Raw genomic sequence first — 23,829 nt, 5'->3', positions numbered from 1 at the left:
TTTAGGTGTAGCTGTGCATTTCCAAACTTCTGCCCAAGAAACAAAGTGCTGCTCTGTCAGAATTTGACTGTAGTCGACAGGCTTGCACAGAAATGCTGGATTCGTGACATTGGGAAGTCTGGGTTCTCCATACATACATACACATTATGCTGCGGTACACAAACTATACAAGTGTTCACAGACACAAACATGAAATTTCACCTGGAGAGAGCCCAATATCCCAAAAAGTGCCTGATCCCTAAAACCATGCTTTCCCATGAAAAAAATGCAAGACCTGTCCATCTGGTCAATATGTGCTTTTCTGAGGAAACAAGAAAAGAAAATGAGAGTAAATAGTAAATGTGGAGAAAGGATTGGTTGGGGAGATGCAGGCAGCGAAGACGGTCTGTTCTGCAAAGACAAGTGGAGATATAGCCGGTAATCCCCAAAATTAACACACTAACATACTGGTGTAGTGTCCATTCAGCATTAGAGCCTTCATGCAACATCAACAGGAAACGGCTTTTTCACTTTTGTTTTTGTAATGAAACAAAAAAAACTTTACATTTTGACCAAAAATCTTACAAAAAAACCTTTCAAATACCAAGATGTCCCCTTTAGTCATCTTAAAGCAAATCATTCACAAATAGAAACACAAATAGAAATGCTCAGCCTATGATTAAATTTATGAGCAAGTTGGAGCTCAGAAGTATTTCAGCTTGAAGTGCAAAACATCTGTTTAAATGGCTCTCCAACTCACAATTCCCACTTGGAAAGCCAGAATTTCTGATGAGCCCATAATTGTTATGCTGTGATGTCATTACAACATGGCAGCACTGCCTACAGCGCAAAGGACAAAAAAAGCTAGCATTTTGCAGATTTTCAACTTTCACACAAAAGTTTTGAGCAACTTAAAGTTTTTATTTGCATTTCTTTAAGAAATTCTTTTAAATCAATCATTATTCATTTAAAAGAAGGCATAAAAGGCAGAACTATCGGTATCGACCGAGATCACTCTGAATAATCGGTTATCGGTATCGGCTGAGAAATTTAGTATCGGTGCATCTCTAGTTGAAATCCTAAAGAACATTGAGCCACTGCATTCTAAAAGTGTTAACATGAAATGCAAGGGAGTAACAGGATATGATAGGAAAAAGCTCGATCTTATCATCCTTTGCAGAAATCCTTTATAGCGGTTGAGTCAAAGTAGTGCGGTATATCATATCAGTGAGTTTTACCAGCATAGAAGCAGTGCCCTAATCCACGGTGATTTATCGCAGACTGACCTCATCATTAACACGTATGACTGCATGGAGGAAAGGAAAAGAGATCTCTGTGAATACTAGACTAACCGTGCCCAAATGATTAGTGAGTTTTGTGTACAGAATAAGCGAGTACCAGGGAGCAGAGAGATATCAAGGTGTCCGGCGCTCGGTTTTTATCCACTTAAGGCTTCTATACCAGTTACCACTCTGTACTTTACCAGTGAGTATGGGAGGCATAAAGAAACTGGAGAGCATTCACACTGTTACTGCCAAGTTTTGTTGCAGTTCCCCTTTAAGGTTTAACTAAGCTGTGTGTGTCCTCCGCAGTACTGACTTCTTGAAGGTTGCATACTCGTTCCGTGCCTCAACTCCTACACACTTTCTTTTCATTGAATACATTCAATGGAGTACAATACCTCCTTTCAAAGAGTTCAGGTCCTCACCAAGCTTGATTACTGATGACCAAGGACAGACAGGAAAGTTGGCAATGTGACACTGGAAAGCCGGTAAACTGCCTGGACAATAAAGCTATTTTCTAAACTCACATAACTACAGACGTTTGTTAAAAGAAGTGCATGTCATACAGTACTAGAGATGACATTACAGCTGACAGGACATGAAGCACCATAAAGTTTCAAGTTTCTTCTCACCAACTTGCGCAAGCATGATGAATGACAAGAATTCAAATTCCATAACCTTCAGGTTTTGCACTGCTTGGTTCCAATCATCTGTAGCCAATTATCTAGCCTGTCATTCTTCCATGGCACATCTTGACCACCCATTGGTTAACATGAAGGCTACAAACACATCTTCCTGTTAGTACAAGGCCTCCCTCAGTGTAGTAGTCTCAACCTTGCGAATTTGGGGCTTTCAATACTAGAGAGCCTTCTGTCCCAATAGTGGCATTTTTTCCTCCTCTAAACCATACAAACTGCCAGGCCCAAATATCATAGTTTTGACAAACTGAAATCTGGACGACTATACAGCTAGAGTTGACCAGTATTCCATCTATATGCATCTTATAACAGTTATACTCCATTTAAACACAGCCAGGTCATGACTTCAGACTTCATACTTCATGACTTGGTCATCTGGGACCAGTGCTGAATCAAATCTACACCACAGGTCAACAATACTGTTAAAATAAGCTGAAAGAAGAAGAAATGACTATAGCCGGTAACAAGACAACATTTCAAACAGGGGGTTTTTCCCCCCAGGATAAAAAACAAATACTGTAGGTTAAACAAATAAGAAAAGAATGGCCAAGAAATCTGGCAGAAGTGATTTTTTTATTCTGGCAGCAGTGTATATTGTTTTTAATATTATATATTTTTTTGTATTATATAAATAATGAAGGTGAATTTTAATTTTGAGAGAAACCAAAAGTTGTTCAGAGGATATGAAAAATGTTGAAGGCCGTTATGAAGGCAAGGGCTACTAGGGAATATTTATACCAAATTCTGGACTGATGTCCTGGGTTATTTTGTTTTTTGGTTTCATTATTAATATCTCATCATACCCTAATGAAGAAATAAAGAAGGAACATCCATGAGACAATGAGAAACGTTTACCATAAATTAAAATGTCTTCTTCGTTTTTGTCCTACACAAAACTTCTGCACTAAACTACAGAGCAGAAAGTAAATATAATAAATAAATGTACGCTGATAACATTGATTAGTTTAAAGCAAATCACAATCTCCTAATTTAAAAATAATAATAATAATAATAATAAAAATTTAAAAAACAGTTAATGAAGCCTTCGGGAGCTTTTGAATGTAATGTGACGAGCTGTCATTAAGCTACATGAATGTAGAATTAAAGCGGCAATGAACGAAGAATTAGTTACACGACATTGCTGTACTCATTTACTCAAAGCGTCTTGTTCCACATTAATAAATGTATTCGTTCACTCAAGTACTTGATATCTCTTAAACACACTCTGTATGGATTTGGTAGTCTTCCAAACTAAAAATGTGAACTTTTCAAAAAGACTGGCACAAACCTCACTCTGACTTCAGGGTAAATTGAAACTAATTGCCTAATTAGTGAAGTAACGACACGGCTTGTTAAACAAAAAAATGATCAAAACGTTGACGTAACAAGACAACTGGACAGAGAAGTACAAGTGTATTCTCTGTTCAAGTTCAAAACAGATGTTTCATCTGTTTGGAGTCAGTGAAGGGCCAGAGTGAAACAAAACAACTACACTGATATAAATGTCGACACTGATGTGTCTTATCTATAGCAATAAACTAATTACTAATGGATAAGCATTACAGCGTAACTGTCTTCACATTCAGTCCTGCTAGCTGCTTATTCAGTACATCTTCTAATTCGAAGAGTTTCTATTTTGCACAGAACCGTTTCTATGGAGATTAGAGTGAAAGGAGTATGACTGTGTGAATAAGGTATAAGGTATGTGTTTGAGTATATATATATCAGACTGTGGATGATTTCTGAGCGAGAACATATTGCTGGACTGGATTGTTCAGCGGTGACTCACTACAGCGTGTGCGAAAGAGCACAGACCGTCTCTGTTAAACAGTGTTACAGAAGAACGCTGAGGGACCTTGAGGACGCATTATGCTTTTGCCACTCTTTTCAGCTGTTATGCTCCATCACCTGTCCTGATTGATGAACAGTGAAAAGAGCCCTCCGATTTGACCTCTCACTTCTGTGGATGAGAGCAGGACTCTTGGGTAAACATCGGGAAATGAAAGGTGATGAAGTATAATTTGTTAAAAGAGGTGAAAGTATGGAAACAACACTCTGATTTGACCCAAAATAATTGGAATGGACAGACTTTGTTTGTGGAGGAAAATGGAAGAAAACCCAGCTGTAAAGCTCCTCAGTTATTGTTATTGGTGAAGCTCGGCATCTAATTGATTAGCATTTGTGGTTTATTACATGGCTACAGAACGGAGGTCTACCTGAATGAAAAAGCATGGAAACAAAGTGAGGACATTTAAGAAGTATGTTTCATTGCACTAATTGTTCAATAATTGGATGTTGCGGTCTTATGAAATTGTATCTAACCATCAAGAATTCTCTTATAGCTTTTAAATAACGCCAGCAGTCTCTGCAGTTGCTGTATAATATTCGATACTCTGCGTATACCATATAAAAACCCCACATCCGTATGCACACATGACGTGTGTTTATATACTGTGCCTTTGCTTTCCCAAGAGGCCATGGGTTTGTTTTATCGGACTCCACTCAGTGGGTGTAGCAGCAGTTAAGCCATACGTTCTACCTTCTCTCTGGGAAACTGGTCGTTTACAAAGAGCTTGCTGTTTTTTAATGCAGCTATAAAAACTCTGAGGAACAACAGACAAACTAGAAGTGATGAGCGTCCTTATATAACCTTATACAAGCAAAAAAAAAAAAACTTTGTTAAATGGATTTCACTGAAAGAGTGATTTTGTAAGGGATAAATAAACGTTTCAGCCATGTTCACATCTCCCGTTTGCCAAATCAACGAACGTGTTTTGAGAGTCTGAGTTTCTCTCTTTCTGCAAAGCACAGCAACACAGCCTGTACTCCGATTTCCTTCTAATGTATGGTTAGAGTATAAATTCGCTGTAGAATTATTTTCCAGAGTCGTTATCACCTAAAAGAAGAGTGCAGCAAGACATAAAAAAAAAAAGCAAGAAAGAAAAACGATAATCATCTTTTCTTCACTCTTTTGGAACCTGAGAGCACAGAAATCCTCAAAATCTCAAAAGTACCTGCTTGACTGCACGGCCTTTTATGCAATCAGGTTAATTCTCAAGCTAAAGTACTCCCACAAAAGGTGTCAATTTTTAAACAAATCTTAAACAATTACTGGTGTAAAGTGTGTAAAATCCAGTCTTAACCCCTCCGATCCAGTCCAGATTTAAAATAGTAAACAAATCCTGTAGTGTGGCGAGACCACTGACTCTGATCATGACGTCCAATGCATTGGTTTCATTCCGAAGTCATGTTGGTTAATGAGATATTGTGCAAAATTGGAGGTTCCACGAATTAAGATTGTTGGTGGAGAGAACGATCATTTGTGGTGCTTTATTCTGGAGCAAATCTTGTAGTTCGTGGGAGAATAAATCTGGTTTTATACCTTGTCATTTACTTTTACAGCATTTGGCAGATGCCCTTTTCCAGAGCGACTTACATTTCCCTCATTTATACAACTGAGCAGTTGAGGGTTAAGGGCCTTGATCAAGGGCCCAGCAGTGGCAGGCTGGCAGTGCTGGGATTTGAACTCACTGCCCTCTCACATTTTCAACATTGGTTAGGCTGAATAAATCTTGTGCTGTAATTTTCTGTCCACTGGATTGGCTAATAGTGGCTAATAGTGTTTTTACTTAGATGCAAATTCACACAGGCAACAGAACACTATTTTGTTCACGTTTTTAACCCAACGTGACTGTCGCTCTTGCTGATCGATCTTCACAATCAGGCCAGATTTCAGCTGAACTGGTCCTCATTTCACAGGAAGTGACAGGAGGCAAGTAGCAATGGCCAACTACCACCTCAGCTTGTCTAGCAGGCTTCTACAACATAATTTTAAAATTATGGCATAAAGTCCCCCATGGTTTTCGATTTTAATTGTGGTTAATCGTGAACCGGTTAATATCAAAATTTCTAAATGCAATGTAGGACTGTTTCATCTGCATCAGATTTTTTTTGTTTAAATGCTAGACTTATGACACGTTATTCTAGTGCATGGAAAAATCACACATAGTGTCCTGAAGGACTAAAAGAAAAAACACTGGCTAACAAATCTGGTATTTACGATAGCAACTGCCCGATCAATCTTCTTCCCTAATCTAATCATTTAGAACATATTTTAAGCAGGATATTCTCAACCAAAAATGTTTGTTCCATTCTGTTCGATCTCCATACTGTCTTCCTGTTCATTATTTTGAGCAATTGATTACAACGGACAGAAAGCTGTCTCACAGTGGCCTTGTTTGTTAAGGAAAATGGAAAACTGAGAGAATGAGATATTGATCCTGACAGAATGGGAAGCTATAATCAGCTTGATGAGACCATTTTTCAGGTCTATATATGATTAGTGTCCAGGAGTGTTTAAGGTCTTACCAAGCCCAGAGCAACGTCACATGTCCAAAGCTCCATTCCTACCCCAGGCGAACCTTTTTATTCTTCTTTCAGTCTCCACAAAAGGCTCGTTAAAAAGGCATCACTTACTTCAAAGTTATTGAGACTACACTAAAGAGGCAGAAGCATCATTTACTGGCAGAATACAGAGTGTATTTACAGTGCTTAGAAGTTTAAGCCTGTAGGCGATAAGTCACACAGTACAGTGAAATGGAGAATGTTCCAGATCTTAGCCCTTAAGGGTTAACCTATGACCCTGATCCTTTCTCCCATTTAACGAAGACATCCCCTGGCCACACAGACACATGCGACTTCCTTAACGTAACATGATCCTCACACAGGAATGTTGTGACCACACCGTGGTCTGCACACTGCACCCAGGAATACACCAAACCACATCGCGCACACACACACACAGAGTAACATTTATTCAACATGTTACCAGCTTGAACTGTTTCTATTAACGGCATATTAAATGCCAGTGTAATTCAGATATTTTATCATTTCTGATATTAAACGGGACTAAGGCTGTACTTCATACACCGTGCACTGCAGTGTACTCCCTATTAATTCTACAGCACGGTTCTACTCATTTGCAATACAATGCTACTGGGATTTGAACGTTAATTAAATTTCATGACTAAATACTCAAGAGCCGACGGGACCTCACAGCTCAGATAGTTCAGACTCGACTCGGGGATTCCAGTCTCAAATCAGACTAGCGTCTCAGAGACTACGGGCATGACACAGACTTGCAGATCATAGATTCGTGGCTCAACTCAAAACTTGTTGCTCTAAGCCTCGACTCAGAGCTGGTGGCACAGGGACTCGAGACTCGACCCAGACTTGTAGCTCTGAGCCTCCAGCCTCAGCTCAGATTTGCATAAAGTGATTTGTGAACAGCTCTGGTGTAATCACTATTTGAGTATAAAGAATAAAAAGGTAAAATCAGCTAATTGTGTCAGTGGGAATATAGAATAATCTCAAGTCATTAGTGGAAGTAAAATTGTCTCATTCTAACTCATCAGCAGCTCGTGTCCATGGCACCAAAGGGCCTAAATCTGCAAAACCAGCTGTCCTGTCCAAGCAAATTTCACTACCTGTGTGTGTCTGAAAAGTTTATGACAGCAAACAGAATGTCTTCCAGTCAAGCCAGCCACTGCTACGGAGATTTAAAAAGAAAAAATAAAATAAATAAAAAACACCAGATACTGGCATGGAGACAGTCAGGCATGAGAGATTCCCATCCAAAGCCTCCTGGCAGCTAGCTGGGCCCTACTCTGAGAGCCAGTAATCAATATTCATGAGGTGGATTGGGGAACCCAAATCTCCAGAGTGCATGGCTAATGTTAGCATTATTTAGAATTTGCATTATCCGTGCTTATATGGCCAGCAGAGCGATGCACAAGGCTAATCCCGTCAGCCCAAGTGTGACATGACTGATGGAACTAATTACCAGAAGAGGTAGCTTTTAGATCGGACTTAAGTAGGAAGCATTGAGACATAAACAGAGAAAGCGAATGGTTCCACGATTCCATGCTGAAATGTGCTTTTTATTTACCTGGCCTCCTCCTAATTTTATGGCTGTGGCACACAAAATACAACTTTCAACAAATCTTGTGTGTTATAAGAACAACACAATGCAATACGCACAATACAATACAAATTCTAATTGAAATACAAGACACCTTCATATATGCATTTCTACTTAGTTCTTATTCTTCGATGCAGAACACGAATATCTGTCGAACACTCAACTCAACCATTTCAAGATGAACTCCGCATGACGAGACATAATTAGAGGGTGCAGTCCAATGGTATCACTTCAAAAGTTACAGAGATCAATCATCTCAACTACTGTAAGATGAAGTGTCTTCTAAAGAAATCAATTAACTTTCTTTTAAAATACCACTCTAAAAAGCTAACTTTCAAGCTCTGAGAAGAAAAAAAAAAAAAAAGGTCTACAGAAAAGACTTTCCTGTATCACCTGAGGCTCTGACCCATGAGTGTAGGTTTAATGAAACTCATTTGGAACTCAAGTAACATAAGAGCAAGAAATCCACCAAGACCTTCACAGCAGGTTCTAATATTATATATTCTGCAGTGGTGTAGTCAAGGCCATACGCATCAACTTACTTTTTTCAACCAAGCTGTTTGTGTAAACTGATTTCTAAGCAGCCCCTCCAGGATTTCCCGATTTTGCAATCGCAGAAATTAACAAGCAAACTCCACAATATTCGCAGGTGCTTGCAATTTTTCTAAATTACCGCAGATGTTCCGCAGATTTGGGCCAAGACGCGTCATGTGATGTCATCAGAACGCGCATTCAGCGAAAGCCCTCTTTGATTCTCGTGTGCCTAACAGCTAAGTTTTCCGAACAAAGGCACGAAAAAATCCTCAAGTTGCATGGCAAATTTTGAAGAAGAGAAAAAAGAAAAAAAAAAAAGCCACGGTATGAATTTATTCGCAGTATACTCAATACTTCATCCTGGACCAAAGCACTGGTCTGTTACCTGCACATCCAGTGTTAAAACAGCTCATACCTATGAAGCAAATTCTGTTAATGACTCAGTATTACTTAATCCTGTAACTTTAAATATGGTTTACGTATTGCAAATGGATCACGTATTGCAAAAACACCATCAATAATCCAACATCTGAAAGAAGTAATCCTTAAATACAGAAAACGAACCAAACGAGATATGACAAAATTACTAGCAAGGTGAAGGAAGTTACGTCGTAAAAACTGAAATGTGTCTATAAAAGAAAATCAACAAATTTTGGAGAAGATATTGAGCTTTTGTTTTTTTGTTTTTTTGTTGTTGTTGTTGTTGTTTTTTTTTTAGACCTTCACTCTTAGGCATAATGGTTCTTTGAAAACCTTCTTTCAGGGTTATTCAACCAAGTTTAGTATTAGTAATCTGGTTACAGCAGAGACACACATTAACACTTTTTCCCCCCAAGATCTAAATGTGTGTGTTCCATTTCTGGGGATGTTGTTTCAGCAAGCAGATCTTGAACTGCATGAGAAAGTGCTGATAATCTAAACTGCCTGAAGATATATAGATAACCGGTTGATTTGGTATTTGCTGGAAACGTAGATATTTTTGCTTGTATTTCCTCATTTGTAAGTCACTTTAGAAAAAAGCATCTGCTAAATGAATAAATGTATATATTTTGTTTTAGGATACCAAAAAAAAGCACTTCTTTCTGGGACTGAACCAGAAAGTCTATTTTCATTCCAATGCAACACCTGTATAAGGAACCAAACTTAAATCAGCCAGATTGTTTTATTATTTACCAGATAAGGTTCAATTAAAGAGATTAAACTGAGCAAAAAAACACAGAGGTTTATGTACTGTTCCATCCTTAGTATGTACTGCGGACATGCATCAGCCGTTATATATTTCTATCTGCCTCCTTGGCAGGAGAATAATGAGGCTTTTGTAATTACTGGTAAGGTAAGTGGGGTATTCGTCACAAACTCCTCACATTCCACGAGCCCGGCAACTGCAGCCAAGCACGGTTTCTGTGCCAGTGTACACTGTAGAATGATACAAATGAATAGTCTGCATGCCTGTCCATTCTCTTTATTTTCCTGTCTTGTTAACAAATGCTATGTAAACAGTGATGAGTTGAAATGTCAGGGAGTAAATAAAGGTGGTGAAGCAGAATGAAAAAACTGGGGGCACACTGAGAGCAGATAACTTGTGCCCTCGGAAAACTTTATTGTCCCACAGTATTTACCATGCAGGCCCATGATCACAATCAGCTATGAGCTAGCAAACAGAAGACCTACTCAATGGGATCCTGCGATTTCCCAGAGATTTTTGCCATGGCACAAAAGCAGGAAGGACAGGGTCATCACCATGGGTGGGCAAATCATAAATTCATTAGCTAGCCTTCCAATGTGCTGCCCAGTCCCTTGTTTTGCCCAGAAAACTAACTGATGATACTAAAGCAGTAGCTAATGTAATGTAATGTATATACCAGATATAAAACATTTTTGCCAAGAAGACTATGAGAACTTGGTTTTAGTTTTCAGCAGCATCGCCACCATGAGAGTATCACTGAAGACAAGTTTGTAAGAAAGGATCTTTTGCTCTCATGAACGCCTGGTATAAATTATAGAGGCTTTTCTAAGCAACATGAATCCAGGCCTTCAGGGCATGACTTTCCTGATTCAGGTCTCTGATTGATTCAGGAGTATAAAGTGTTTGGTCAGGTTTTTTTATATCATTTGTCACATTGGAAGAGCTCCAGGCTGTATTTCTGTTAAAGGGGCCTACGACCTGTCATCAGGCAGGATGGTATCTTAATCAGAGCTGTAGTATGATCAGGGGTGGATAAATCAGTAGCTCAGATTTTTTATTTATAGCTCGATGGACAAGAAGGTTCAACAACCAGAAAAATATTATTATTTTTTTAAACCAAAAAAAAATACGAACTTTGGCAAAACAAAACTTTTCATTTGGTTTAGAGCTAAGCTTAAACAGAACACATTTTATGGTTTTGCGACACATCTTTATTCCTCAAACTTCGAATATTTGTCGTATTTAAGATAAGAATACGCATTAAAAATGCAAAAAATGTGCCTTTGAATTTAAGCACTAACACTGATTTTAATTAAAACATACTGTTGAAAAAATTACGCAAAATATTAATAATGAGTCTTTATTGGTCACATATACAGTAGAGCAAAGTGAAATTCTTTTCTTCGCACACCCCAGCCGGTCAGGAAGCTGGGGTCAGAGCGCAGGGTCAGCCATGATATGGCGCCCCTGGAGCAGAGGGGGTTAAGGGCCTTACTCAAGGGCCCAACAGTGGCAACTTGGCAGTGCTGGGGCTTGAACCCACGACCTTCCGATCAGTAACCCAGAGCCTTAACCGAGAAGCCACCACTGCACTAATAATGTTTTTATAAAGGAGAAAAATCTAGAAAGAATAGTGTTTAAAATAATCCAGTCATAGTCAATAATTGCCTAAAATGAATAAATATGACATGACAAAATATTTGCATTTAATAATATATAATAATATATGTGTATTTACAATATTTGTATATACAATATTTGCATTTATATATGTGTAGCCTTTTTCTGTAAAGCAAACAGCGAACAGTTGGCACATTGTGTAGATACACCATTCTAGAAGCTATGCATTATAGTTAGGCTCTATCAGTGAGGAAAGGGCAACAGATCCATATTGCCTTTTCAATTTTCATTGCCTTTTATAGTGACAATGCAACTGCTTTCTTGGCAGCTGCTGAAAAGAAAAAAATTAAGGGAAAAGGATGTAGTCATTCGTTGGCCAGAACACAAATTGACTGCTTCAACAATAGATGCTAACACATGCCTCTGTGGGAACTGTCAAGACAGAGATGTGCCGAATGTACAACACATGGATAAACAATATTTCCTATTGTGCTACATAACGCAGTGCTTGTGGGAACTGGTGTCCAGAAAACTAACATTCACACAGACAGAACTTTACTTCTGTCTGCAATGCATGTCCGAAAATGCCCGATTAACCCGTGTCCCTATGTAATTCACTATGTAAGCCTGTACATGGATGGCTGGGTTGTAGTTGGCTGTAGATTTTATCGTCTCTGGCTTTGCTGAATAAGTAAATTCAACGAAGAGGAGAATAGCGCACACACACAGCTCACATCCAACACATCTATACACCATACACAACAACTATGTTGTTCTAGCACTGGAACGGAAAGTATTCCGCCTTGTATTCCCATGTGTTTTACACACAGAGCTCAGATTTTCATCAGCACCATCGCTATAGGAAGCACGCTATTTATCCTTTCTGCAGTTAGTTCACAGATCTGTCCTGCTGTCATTCCTACAACCTGTAATCACCTTAGCATTAAAGAAATTTTACATTCTGTATTTAACTGAAATATCAAAAATGTCTCCCTGCCAAGAGCACACAGTGGTACATTAGAAGAACTTTTGTGTAAGCTACTTTGAGAAAAAGATCCCCTTTACTGTGTAACTGAGACTTTGCATTTGTCAGATTGTGTGCTCAACTGAATACACGCACAAAACTCCCACACTTTCACAACCTAATAATGGTTTAAATTACGGAAGTGCGAGAGGCACAGAATTCACAAAAGCATGAACACTCAACATAACGTGAGAAAGAGAAAAGAATTCTCAGTCCAATTATAGCTGTAATTTTTTTGTATTTTTAGGGAGGGGAAAAAGTGCTCAGCTTGGCAAAAACAAAAGACGGAGCCAGCACAAATATGTAATAATGAGCCTTTCTTTTCACAGGATTTCAAAACTGGGCTGATCAGATCAAAAGACTCAGCAGAACCTTCATAAGTCCTGTCCTGGCTTGAGATCTGAGGTCGTGCAACACAGGCACAGAGAGCTGAACTAATATTCACAGAGGGAAAGTCTTGAGAGTTAGTGAGAGTCACTATAGACTAATAGAAGTTGTGGATGTTTCAAATGGTCAGAAGGAAGTGATTGGCAGGGGGAAAAAAACAAATCTTCTGTTTGTAATGCAGGCTGAACAGTTGTGTTCCAGATGCGAGAGTGCTCTAGTCAGTCCCTACAGGATTTCATGGAGTTCGTTTTGTGATTGTTTGCGATGCAACTTGCAGAGATTTTCGCTTTTTTTGCAGAAAACTACTTGACTTGGTGAAATTGCAACTGTACAAAATTGTTTTGCAGTCCTTCACAGTGATGTTTGTTGGTAAATGAGACCTTTTAGTCTTTCAGCAGTGTGTGACGCACGTGAATCAAACAGGGTTTTGGCTGAATGCACATTGTGATGATGTCACATGACGCTCCTTGGCCCAATCTGCAGTAATTTTAAAAAATTGCTAGCTCCTCCAAATATTGCAGAGTTTTCTTGATTTTGCCTTCATTTCTGTGATCGCAAAATACTGGGAGGTACGAAAGCTATTTAAAGCTACAGTCAAGTGATTTTGGGAGATGTAAAGTAAAGCTAACTGTTTTTTAAAATCAAAATTTAAAGATATACAAAGTCCCGTCCTTCAGGTCTCGTTCCCTTCTCAGCCCAGACGTTTTTACCCGTTTTTGAAAAACATCCCGTCAATAATATGAAAACAAAAGTATGTCAAACTGTTACATCAGATGCCTCAAGAATAATGTTAAAAGCGTGTGTATCATGTGGTAGAAAAAGCTAAATATGCAAAAGCATTAAATGGCCAAAAGTTCGAAAATCCAAAAATGACAAACACAGGGATTCATATGTGTCAACTAATGATGAAATGAAACTACTGCTTAAGGATACATTTAATTACAGTGTTCACCGGAGTCTTATCTAAAAGCTACACTGCAGTGCGGTTTGTCCAGCTAGAGCGGTGCAGCAGTCCAGTGCATATCATATTCTTGTGTCTGGTTATCAAATAAGAGAATGCAGACCACAAAGTAACATCCTTGTCAGCAGCTATGATAATCCAAGTGCTAGCACATTTATCATAGGTTGACAAAAGGTGAGAGTTGACATTCCGAAGTTTTTTCCCCCCCCATCCGCAAAAAAAGCTTAGTACAACCAAAAAACTTAGTTTTTATGTGGATGGCAGACCAAATGTAAAAAAAAATCTGGACAAATGTCTATAGAAAAAAAAACACAAAGCACAAGTACAGCTAGAACACGTGAATGTTACAGCATTTTTGCACCAGTCTCAGCAAATTGCCTCCAATCCTTCACACTGACAGGCTGAATTTGGTCACCTTTCTCTCAGGGATGGACAAATAATAAATTCCTTAACTAGTCCACCAGGCAAGAGAAACCTCTAAAGTGTAGTCCAGTCCCATGTTTGGGTCACCAAACCTAATGGATTAGGCTAAAAAAATCTTAGCTGGCATAATGTAATACAGTATCACAGGCTAGTCAGCTAGTTAAGCGTATTATTGCCCACATAGGCCACGTAGTCATTATGTTTTTAAAGTCAGGAGAAAAAAAGAAAAAGAAAAAAAAAAAAAAAAAAAAGCACATCATGTTTGCATCCTCGACAAAAAAGTCAGCAAGTTGGTGGAAATTTTGGGGAAAAATTTGCCTGAGTGTTAAGGTCACCATGTGTTAAGCCAAACTTTATTTTGTCAGTGTTTCCAAATACCTGCATGTTCCTGATTTTGAAAAGAGTGAATATCACCCATGCAAGCTAATTAATCCACCTAACAAAAGCCAGTATTTGTGTAATGCAACAGACAAGTACGATTCACAACAAGTAACTTGCATCATGCAGGTGCACTGCTCTCTATCTTCTGTTTAAACATCTTTTTTTTTTAATGTAATAGTCCAGACATGTAATCATCTTGTCCCTGGCACATGGGCTACTGATTTATCCACCCATTTTATCTTCTGGCTTAAGAATCTTCAGTATGATAGGATGGGGTTTGCATTTGACCTGTGCTGTTGAGTGGAAAAGAACTATTATTAATGTAAGCTTTAGGGGCTGGGAGGTGAGAGGGGTGAGAGGGCATCGATATGACAGAAGACATGATTGACAAGAAAGTAGAGACGCCTTATCCTGCTTGCTTGGATAATATGATATAGAGATATATATTATCTCTTTAAAAGATCCTGGGGCACCACAGAAACCAGGGTTTCTCTTTTGAGCAGCACTTTTATTAAAGTAAATGAGAGCATCACCAAATATTACAAAAGGTGTCCTGATTTAATCACAGATTTGACTTTAATGCAATAAACACGGGCAATGGCAATGATCTAGCACAGATGTGAAGCTGAAGCAGGCAGGAAAGCAAATCTGGTCGAGCGTGTGTTCTCAGAGTCTAAAGGTATGATTATTACACAGCCGGGGAGTGAGGCTGATAACAGAGGGGGAGAAGATCAGCACGAACAGCACATCCCTCCAAATGAGTAAACAGACACATACTTCTCACTTCATTTCCTCCCTGGTTTATCAGTGCACCTCCCTCACACACTCAGACAGCGTCACAGCATCTACGCTGAACCGTGACACTTGCTCTTGTATTTACACAGATTATTTACTCATTGCCTGGGATGAAATCGCTACCGCTGCGCTATATTTATTTCTTTATTTCTTTATTTATTTATTTTCACTGTAGGGAGCCCCAAAAAAGAAACGGTTGACTGAAGAAAACTTATTATAATTACACGCAGAAGGAAAACAACGGTTTTGCTCACAAACCTTCAGCCACAAGCTGGGTATTTACTATTAAGCACAGACACACACTTTTAACCAAACGCTTCATGAATAAGCAGCTTGTCTCAGCTTGTGTTTATTGTTGGTGATCTAGCAGTTCGGAGAATTTCTGTAATGTGACCTACAGATAATGTTACAATAATGATGCATCACCCATTCCCTTTCATTCTGCATCAATTAATTTTTGTGAATGCATTATTGTGTATGCACAGGAGGTATGCAAACATACATTTGAAATGAGCTCCAAGGAACAGACCAAAATCCCTAGAAAGGGGGAGGGTTATGATTAGGCCAACCTTATTGTCTGGGCTCACAAGGCTCTGAAACACTGAAAGGGTTCCTCCTTTCTTGTGGTAAGTGAATAGATGATTGGCAAGCCTCCTATCAATGACCTTTTCTCCCCATCACACTCACCATCAATGCTAATGACCTTTACAGAGTCACATGGGCAAGTAACTCAAGTACCAAGCGGTACATCTTGTTGAAACCACACTATCCACTACATAATGTGCTATTTTGGGAGTTATGCCATTTTGTATTCTCATATGAAAACGTAATGCGGAGCATCCAGTGCACTTATGAAATCCCACAAGGCATAGCAATAGGTTAGTGTCCAAATTATGTACCCTAGAGGTGAGGGAATACATAGTGTGCACTTTAGCATTTGCAGAGAATATAAAGTACGACGCCATTTCAAACATGAAGCAAGACTGTTTTAGCAGTGCTGTCAAACCACAAAGCAGCTCATTTGCACAATTTTGTAAAAGTAGTAAGAAAACGATCATGTTAAGCTATATATCGTGTATAATACAGAGTTTGCCTTGCACTAGGAGAAAAGGTTCCTTTTGGCAGCTTACAATGGTTCTATAGTTTGACCATCTGGAGAACCCTTAAAGATTTTGCTTTCCCTACTGTCCGTAAAGATTTTGGTGATGCCCTATTCTCTATATTAAAGGGCAGACCGCGGTCTGGATATGAACCCATTAAAGTATTTCGACAAACTCTAACCAACTCTAACTAATCAACATTTTTTTTCCTCAGCCAAGGCACGGTTGGAAAAGGCAATACTGCGCAGGAAGATGCACAGACCAACCCTGTCTGCTGCTAACGAGCTGTAAGTACAATACACATTCCCCAGGGGTGTGGGATATATCCATTCTATAAAGCATTCAATTGGATGATCAGAAGCCTAGCACAAGGCACAGTGGTTAGCACGTCCAGGGTTGGGGGTTCGAATCCCGCCTCCGCCCAGTGTGCGTGGAATTTGCACATTCTCCCCATGCTTCGAGGGTTTCATCCAGGTACTCCGATATCCTCCCCCAGTCCAAAGACATGCGTTGTAGATTGACTGGCATTTCCAAATCATCCATTGTGTGTGAACGTGTGTGCAATTTTCCCCTATAATGGATTGGCACCTTGTCCAGGGTGTCCCCTGCCTTGTGCCCTAAGTTCCCTGGGATAGTCTCCAGACACCCTGTGAACCTGTGTAGAATAAGCGTTTCGGAAAACTGATGGAAGACTAGTACAGGATGAATCATCAAAATATTTCTCTCTCTCTTTTGCCTGGAAGCGATTAACCATACAATAAAAACAAGAATCTCTCCAAAATTAGTTTTGAAAATAGGCTACTATCATATTGGTGTCCTGTTCTTAGAGTTCTACAAAAAGATGAAACAACCCTTTTGAGTTCAGGTGCACTTTGAGCATTAAAACACAAGTGGTTTATTCAGTCATGTGCACTGCTGAACCAGATCTTTGTAAGCAAGCAAATTTATATAACTGGACCGTCAAAAAAATGGCTCTACCTTCAATATTTATATTAGAAAACAAGCTTCCATCCTTTAAAAGGGTTCTTTGGTTTGTCCCTATGACATGAGGTCTATGTTTTGAGAAAATGTTCCAAGTCCTAACTCCTTTAGGAAGGACGACCGCTACCCTTCGGAAGCAGAGTCCATGGGGAACCGGTGCAGTGTGAAGCGGTTGCAGTAAGCCATGCAAGTTCGTTACGCGGAGGGAGAAGTGTGCGCGCGCGCACAGCAGTGAACTGAAACACGAGTACTGTGCTTTCTAATCCGGAGTGTATTACACTACACTACACTAAACACACAGCTTGAACACATAGGGACGCAAATAACACGGAGATAAAACGGTTACATGTGAAAACAAGCGATGATTTGTCCGGCGTCAGACTGTTTGCTAGACCCCTGAGCAGAGGTGCGGTTGAGTTCCCACAATCTCACTCCGCGACAACGCGACGCTAAATGACTTTACAATCAAGCCGCTTTGTGTTTCATTTAGTCGCGTTTTTAAACAAAAAAAAACAATCCGGATCAAGCAACTAATACGTAAACTTTCTTTACATAAACGCAGGGTGAATAATACCAGACCGTGAGAGAGATAGACAGAAGGACCTCTGACTTTTTCCCCCTAACTGGTTTGTTTACTTTACGCTCAGGAACCGGTCGCTCGGACACAAAACTCACCTGAGACACGAGAGGGATGAGGGTTTGCTCCACCGACCGAGTTTTGATTTCGAGTCTGCATTCAAAGTTGCCACCACCGCCACAAGGAGACGAAGCCATTCCCGACTAGTTTCTCAGCTAATGTAGGCTCTGAGAGTGAGACGCGAGTGTGTTCACCGCCGCGGTGATTTCTTTAACACACAATAATTCCCACCACGGGCTTGTGTACATATACACTACTCGGTAATGCCGCCTCTCAGCTGCCTGTCCTTCCCCATGTAGTGGCTGGAGTAGATACAGAGAGTAGGCAAGCTAAACGGGACACACTGTGACACACTGTAACACACACACACACACTCTCTCACACTCTCACATGAGAGTGGGTGGGCGCAGAAACACTGAGAGGGAAACACGGCCGGCTAACACGCACTAAGAGCTGGCTGCTTCCCATATGGAGATAAACTTTCTAAAATAACTGAACCGAGAATAGCACGCGTTGTTTCTGACTCATAAACCAGCACAAGAGCCAGAGAAGTGTAACTAGAGTAAAGAAGAAGAAGAAGAGCACAGGGAGCAAGTGTTAGCATATTACTTCAGGTCACAGTTATACAGGCTACTCGTGTTGCTAATTAACAAAACGGTTGGAGCAAAAAACAACATACGGATTTATGGTTCAAAAACGTACATTTCTGTGAAACAGTGGTGTATATACTGTAACAATCGAAAACAAGGCGAAAATGAAGACAGTGACTGCATTTGACTGACACCCAACTGCTGGAACAAACAAACATAACAAAAAAAAAACAATAGAAACCATCACAGAAATTCTAGTAGTTCATAGTACAAATACTATTGCTAACTATTAAAACCATTGCCATTATTGGTCTTGCCCTCAACTGCACAGTAGTTGTAGGTTGGTAGTGCTGGGATTTGAACTAGTTTTTAACCGCCGCTCTGTGTGCGCAGAACTTGTGTTTTCCCTGTGCTTCAGCGGTTTCCTCCAGGTACTCTGGTTTCCTCCCCCAGTCGAAAGATATGCATCGATTGGCATTTCAATATTGTCCGTGGTGTGTGAATGTGTGTGCGATTGTGCCCTATGATGGGTTGGCACCACGTCCAGGGTGTCCCCCACCTTATACCCTGAGTTCCCTGGGATAGGCTCCAGGCTGCCTTTGACCCTGTGTATTTTTTAAAAACCATCTGGCAGAGGTATTTCATGAAAACTAAGCAAAGACTGAAGCCATTTGAGTTAGAACAGAGATTGCACACTCACTTTCAGTTACCATTTTATCCTGGTCAGGGTGGATCCAGAGCCTGTACTGGGAACATTGGGCATGATTCCATCCAAGTATACACCCTGAATGGGACACCAGTTCATCTCAGGGCACCATGCGCACAGACTTTCATGCCTCAGGGTAATTTAGTGTAACCGATCCACCTACTGGCAGGTTTTTTGGGAGTTGGGAGGAAACCAGAGATCGAGATAGGAAGAACATGTATAAACAGTGAGCTCAAACCCAGGATCATGATCAAACCCAGTACCCTGGAGCTGTGAGGTGGCAACACTATACCTTCTGCACCACCATGCCACCCTAAATGTCAAGAAGAATGTGAGTGAAAATTACATCTGTAAGGAATCGAAGCCTGATGAGTTCCTGAAGACAAAAAAGGTTGGATCCAGTTATAAAGGTAAAGAGTGGGCAAACAAGTTATTGAATAATATTTACATTGCATTCAGAAATGTAAACGTGATAGAACTGTTGTCATTTAGATTTTTTCTTGTACTCATCGTATTGTACAGTTGAGTGCAAACATTTGCACTCAACTGTACATCACCACACAGCATCTCATCAGTGAATTGAAATATTGAAATTTGTTGAGTGTCATTTTCCCTGTTTTGAAACACTACAAGAAAGTTGTGTGTGTGTGTGTGTGTGTGTGTGTGTGTGTGTACATGCATACGTCTGTTTATATGGTTTTGGTGAAACTGTATCAATGAAGAATGACAGTCATTCTATGTTTTGTGTCTTTTTATACCTTGTACCTGCTCTCTATAAAAATCTGTGTATGTGTATATAATAATTCAGTGGAGACAGAATGCTGAAGTGGGATGTCTTTTAATTCAATTGAGACTGAATGCAATATCTATAAACATTTGGGGTGTTCCTGAGATCCTGGGTGTGTGACTTCCTCTGAGACAGTTATAATCCAGTTTCTTCACTGCATACTGCTCACTGCTTCCTCAATAGCTGGAAGCAATTGTCCTGTTTCCTGCAGTCAAAGCAATGAAACGCAGGTAAAAGTTAATAACATTCCACCATTTCTGACCAGACTGTTGAGCAGAGAGGAGAAATCCTGTGACATGTTTGCACAGCATAGTTGCCGTGTAACCAACTCAAGTGTAAAACAAGCCACTCAGTGCATGTGAGTTTCCTCTGAGTCATGAGTATCATGTGAACACTTCCTCCGAGCAGGGCAGCTGAAGCTATGGCCAAGTAAACTGTCCACATCCAAACCTGTACTCCAGAAAGATTACAATAGCACAACGTTCATCAAACAGTAAATGAAACGTGTTTGGATGGCAAACTACTGAGGCCTTCTGAGGGAGTATGTGAACTTTGAAAAGGTGGGAGATATGGGTGAAGTGTTTTATAGCTGAATATTTGCAGTTAGTATAGTTCACTTCTGTCATAAACCTATCAGAACATATGACAATATGTTATTCACATATCTCAATTTTTATAACTCTGGAAGATCATCACAACTTTAAAACTGTCAACACAATGAAGTTGTTGTGTTGTGTGAGATACAAAAAGGTCTACATTCACTTGACTGCCATACTAAGTAACTCGGCAGTATAATACTATACTGTATATTCTATTGTTGCAAATAATTGATTACTGTGGAGTAAGTTTTAGAGGCACAAATTATGATGGGCATTTTACAGTTTATTGAACCCATTCACTTATTCCGAACATTTACGAGTTGAACTCGGCTTGGCTCGGAAGTCTGTGCAGAGGAAGAAGATTGGATACATTTTTATAAGCTATTAGAGAATATTTATATCACAGAAATGTAAATGTTTTTGATCTTTTTTTTTTTTTTTTTAATTCACTATTAATAATATTAACACTATTAGTATACACTGCTTGGCCATTTTTGTTACTGATAATGCAGGAACATTTGAAAAGTATAACATCTGTTGTTGCTACATACTAAACTTCTCTGTGTTTGTCATTTCGGTCTAGTTGTTTGCAAACACTTGCCCTCAACTATACATTGTGTACAGGGCACAGTGGCTTAACGGTTAGAACGTTTGACCTGCACCTCTGCGTCGGGGGTTTGAATCCCGGCTCTGCCCTGTGTGCGTGGTGTTTGCGTGTTCTCCACGTGCTTCGGGGGTTTCCTCCAGACATGTGTGTAGGCTGATTGGCATTTCCAAGTTGTCCAGGGTGTGAATGTGTGTATCACATTCCCCACACTCCCCCATGACCTTATCATATCATGACCAAGTTTATTGAAAATGGATGGATATACATTGTGTACTTTATATATGATTGCAATGAGGATTTCTCCATAGACCTAGAGTTTTCTTCAGATTTCTTTTTGCATGTAAGCATGCTGATATAGTTACTTTAAAAAAATAAATAAAAAAAAATATATATTTTTGGTTCAGTTTGTTTGCATTTATTTTGCACTTTTTTGTAAATGCACTCGCTGTCAATATTGCTCTTTCATTGTTTTTATTTTACTGGTGTCCAATGGCCATGAATTGCTGGAGATTGATGAAAGGGGGGGGGGGGGGGGGGTATTGACAACAAGAATATACACTTTAGTGTTGCTTTTTTTCTTTCCTAAAAGTGAACTAGTAAGCAGGGCCACTCAGGATTGTGGCACCGCAGTGTGTTTCACTTCTATCCAGTAAAAGCAACGAGCACATAAAATAGTTCCTTTGCTAATTTACCTTTCCTATTCCGTTCAGCTTTTACTTTTACAACATTTTACAGCTGCCATGCACTGCAGGAGCCCATGGCTGATACAATTTAAATATATAGGGAGTAAGTCGAATATCTCTCAAACATACTGTTCATTTTTTAGAAATGCTGATGATGTTTCTCTCGGCTGCTCAGCTCCTGAAGGAGAGACTGCATGAAGAATGCAATGCTCATAAATAGTGTTCGCATATGGGAAAATTGTCAAATAAGCAGATTCAATTCCCCCGATATAAAAAAAAAAAAAAAAAGATTTATAGAACATGGGTTTTTAGTGAGAAGTCTGATCGAAGGTATATAACTCAACTCCTCTTCAGCCAAATTCTTTTCAGATTACAGCTCCTGATAGCATGTGAGGTATTTGGTACATTTTAATAGACTGATGCTAAGGCAGAATTTCAGGATTATTACACTGTTTGTCCTTTATCAAACAAAGATGATGCATACATCCATTTTCTGTACTGTTTACCCTACACAGGGTTGTGGGGGAGCCTGGAGCCTATCCCAGGGAGCTAGGGTCACAAGGAGGAGGACACCCTGGATGGGGTGCCAACCCATCGCAGGGCACACTCTCACACTATGGACAATATAGAGATGCCAGTCAGACTACAGTGCATGTGTTTGGACTGGGGAGGAAACCGGAGTACCCAGAGGAAACCTCAAAGGGACAGGGAGAACATGCAAACACAAGGTGGAGACGGGATTCAAACCCCTAACCCCAGCGGTGCGAGGCAAACATGCTAACCACCATACCCCACGAAGATGATCATGAAGATGATCATGAATAATTTTACTTGAATTTCATTAGCATTTACTAGTATTGATTGGGCCTGGTGCCGGGATTGACTCTATTTAATTTGATTGCAAACCATCATTATGAAGTTAGAAACCATGATTCAGTTATTTTGGGTTCTGGTCAGAGAATGTGTGTGTGTGTGTGTGTGTGTGTGTGTGTGTGTGTGTGTGTGTGTGTGTGTGTGTGTGTGTGTGTGTGTGTGTGTGTGTGTGTGTGTGTGTGTGTGTGTGTGTGTGTGTGTGTGTGTGTGTGTGTGTGTGTGTGTGTGTGTGGCCTGTCTGCCTCAGGTCTGTGCGTTAATTTTAGGCAAGACCAGGGGACAGGACCAAACAACTTGACTTTAAATGAAGTCAAATAATAGGCATCCACTTGTTTGCTACTAATTCTTTTTTCATCAGTCAACATTAAAATTGAAAAGACAAACAATGAACGCTTTTTTATTATGTTATTAATCTGACCCCAGCTTCCTAACAAGCTGTTATACGCAATGAAAGCAATTTCACTGTGTTAAAATGTATATGTGACAAGTAAAAGCTAATCAGAAAGATATTAGTTCAATAGACGCCAGCAGGTGAAGTGTGTGAATCTGTTTGTGCACGGTGCTCTGCGATGGTCTAGTGTCCCACACCCAGTGTTCCCGGTAGAGGGTGCAGGTCTGCCGTGACCTTGACCAAGTTAAAATGGTTACCAACAATGAATGAATTAATTGATGTATATAAATATTCTCTTATTACTTGTGGGCCTACTCTTTACTTTTATAAGAGAAGGTTATATACTCAGCAAAAAAGAAACGTCCTCTCACATTTAACTGCTTTTATTTCCAGCAAATTTCTTAGTGTGTAAATATTTGTATTAACATAAAAACATTCCACAACTGAGACATAAACTGAACAAGTTTCACAGACATTTGGGATTCAGAATATTGAGTCCCTGAACAAAGAGGGGGTTGATATTAAAAGTAACAGTCAGTTTATGGTGGACTCCAGCTGCTTTAAGTACTACAGTGCAGCTCATCCTCATGGACTGCACCAGATTTGTCAGTTCTTGCTGAGAGA

General features: G+C 39.7%; 1 protein-coding gene across 2 annotated transcripts in view; it reads right to left on the bottom strand.

The window, feature by feature from the left end:
- Positions 1-18,434, bottom strand: part of ctnnal1 (catenin (cadherin-associated protein), alpha-like 1) — a 66,293-nt gene extending 47,859 nt beyond the window's left edge. For both annotated transcript variants that reach the window (XM_017454878.3, XM_017454879.3), the window contains exon 1: positions 18,008-18,434. In XM_017454878.3, coding sequence (XP_017310367.1) covers positions 18,008-18,106 — 99 coding nt within the window. In that variant the 5' untranslated portion in view covers positions 18,107-18,434. The remainder of the gene's footprint in view (positions 1-18,007) is intronic.
- Between the last annotated feature and the right edge of the window lie 5,395 nt (positions 18,435-23,829).

The sequence above is a fragment of the Ictalurus punctatus genome, chromosome 24 (assembly GCF_001660625.3).
Source record: "Ictalurus punctatus breed USDA103 chromosome 24, Coco_2.0, whole genome shotgun sequence".
Taxonomy (NCBI): domain Eukaryota; kingdom Metazoa; phylum Chordata; class Actinopteri; order Siluriformes; family Ictaluridae; genus Ictalurus; species Ictalurus punctatus.
This window is presented reverse-complemented; position numbering and strand designations above follow the sequence as displayed.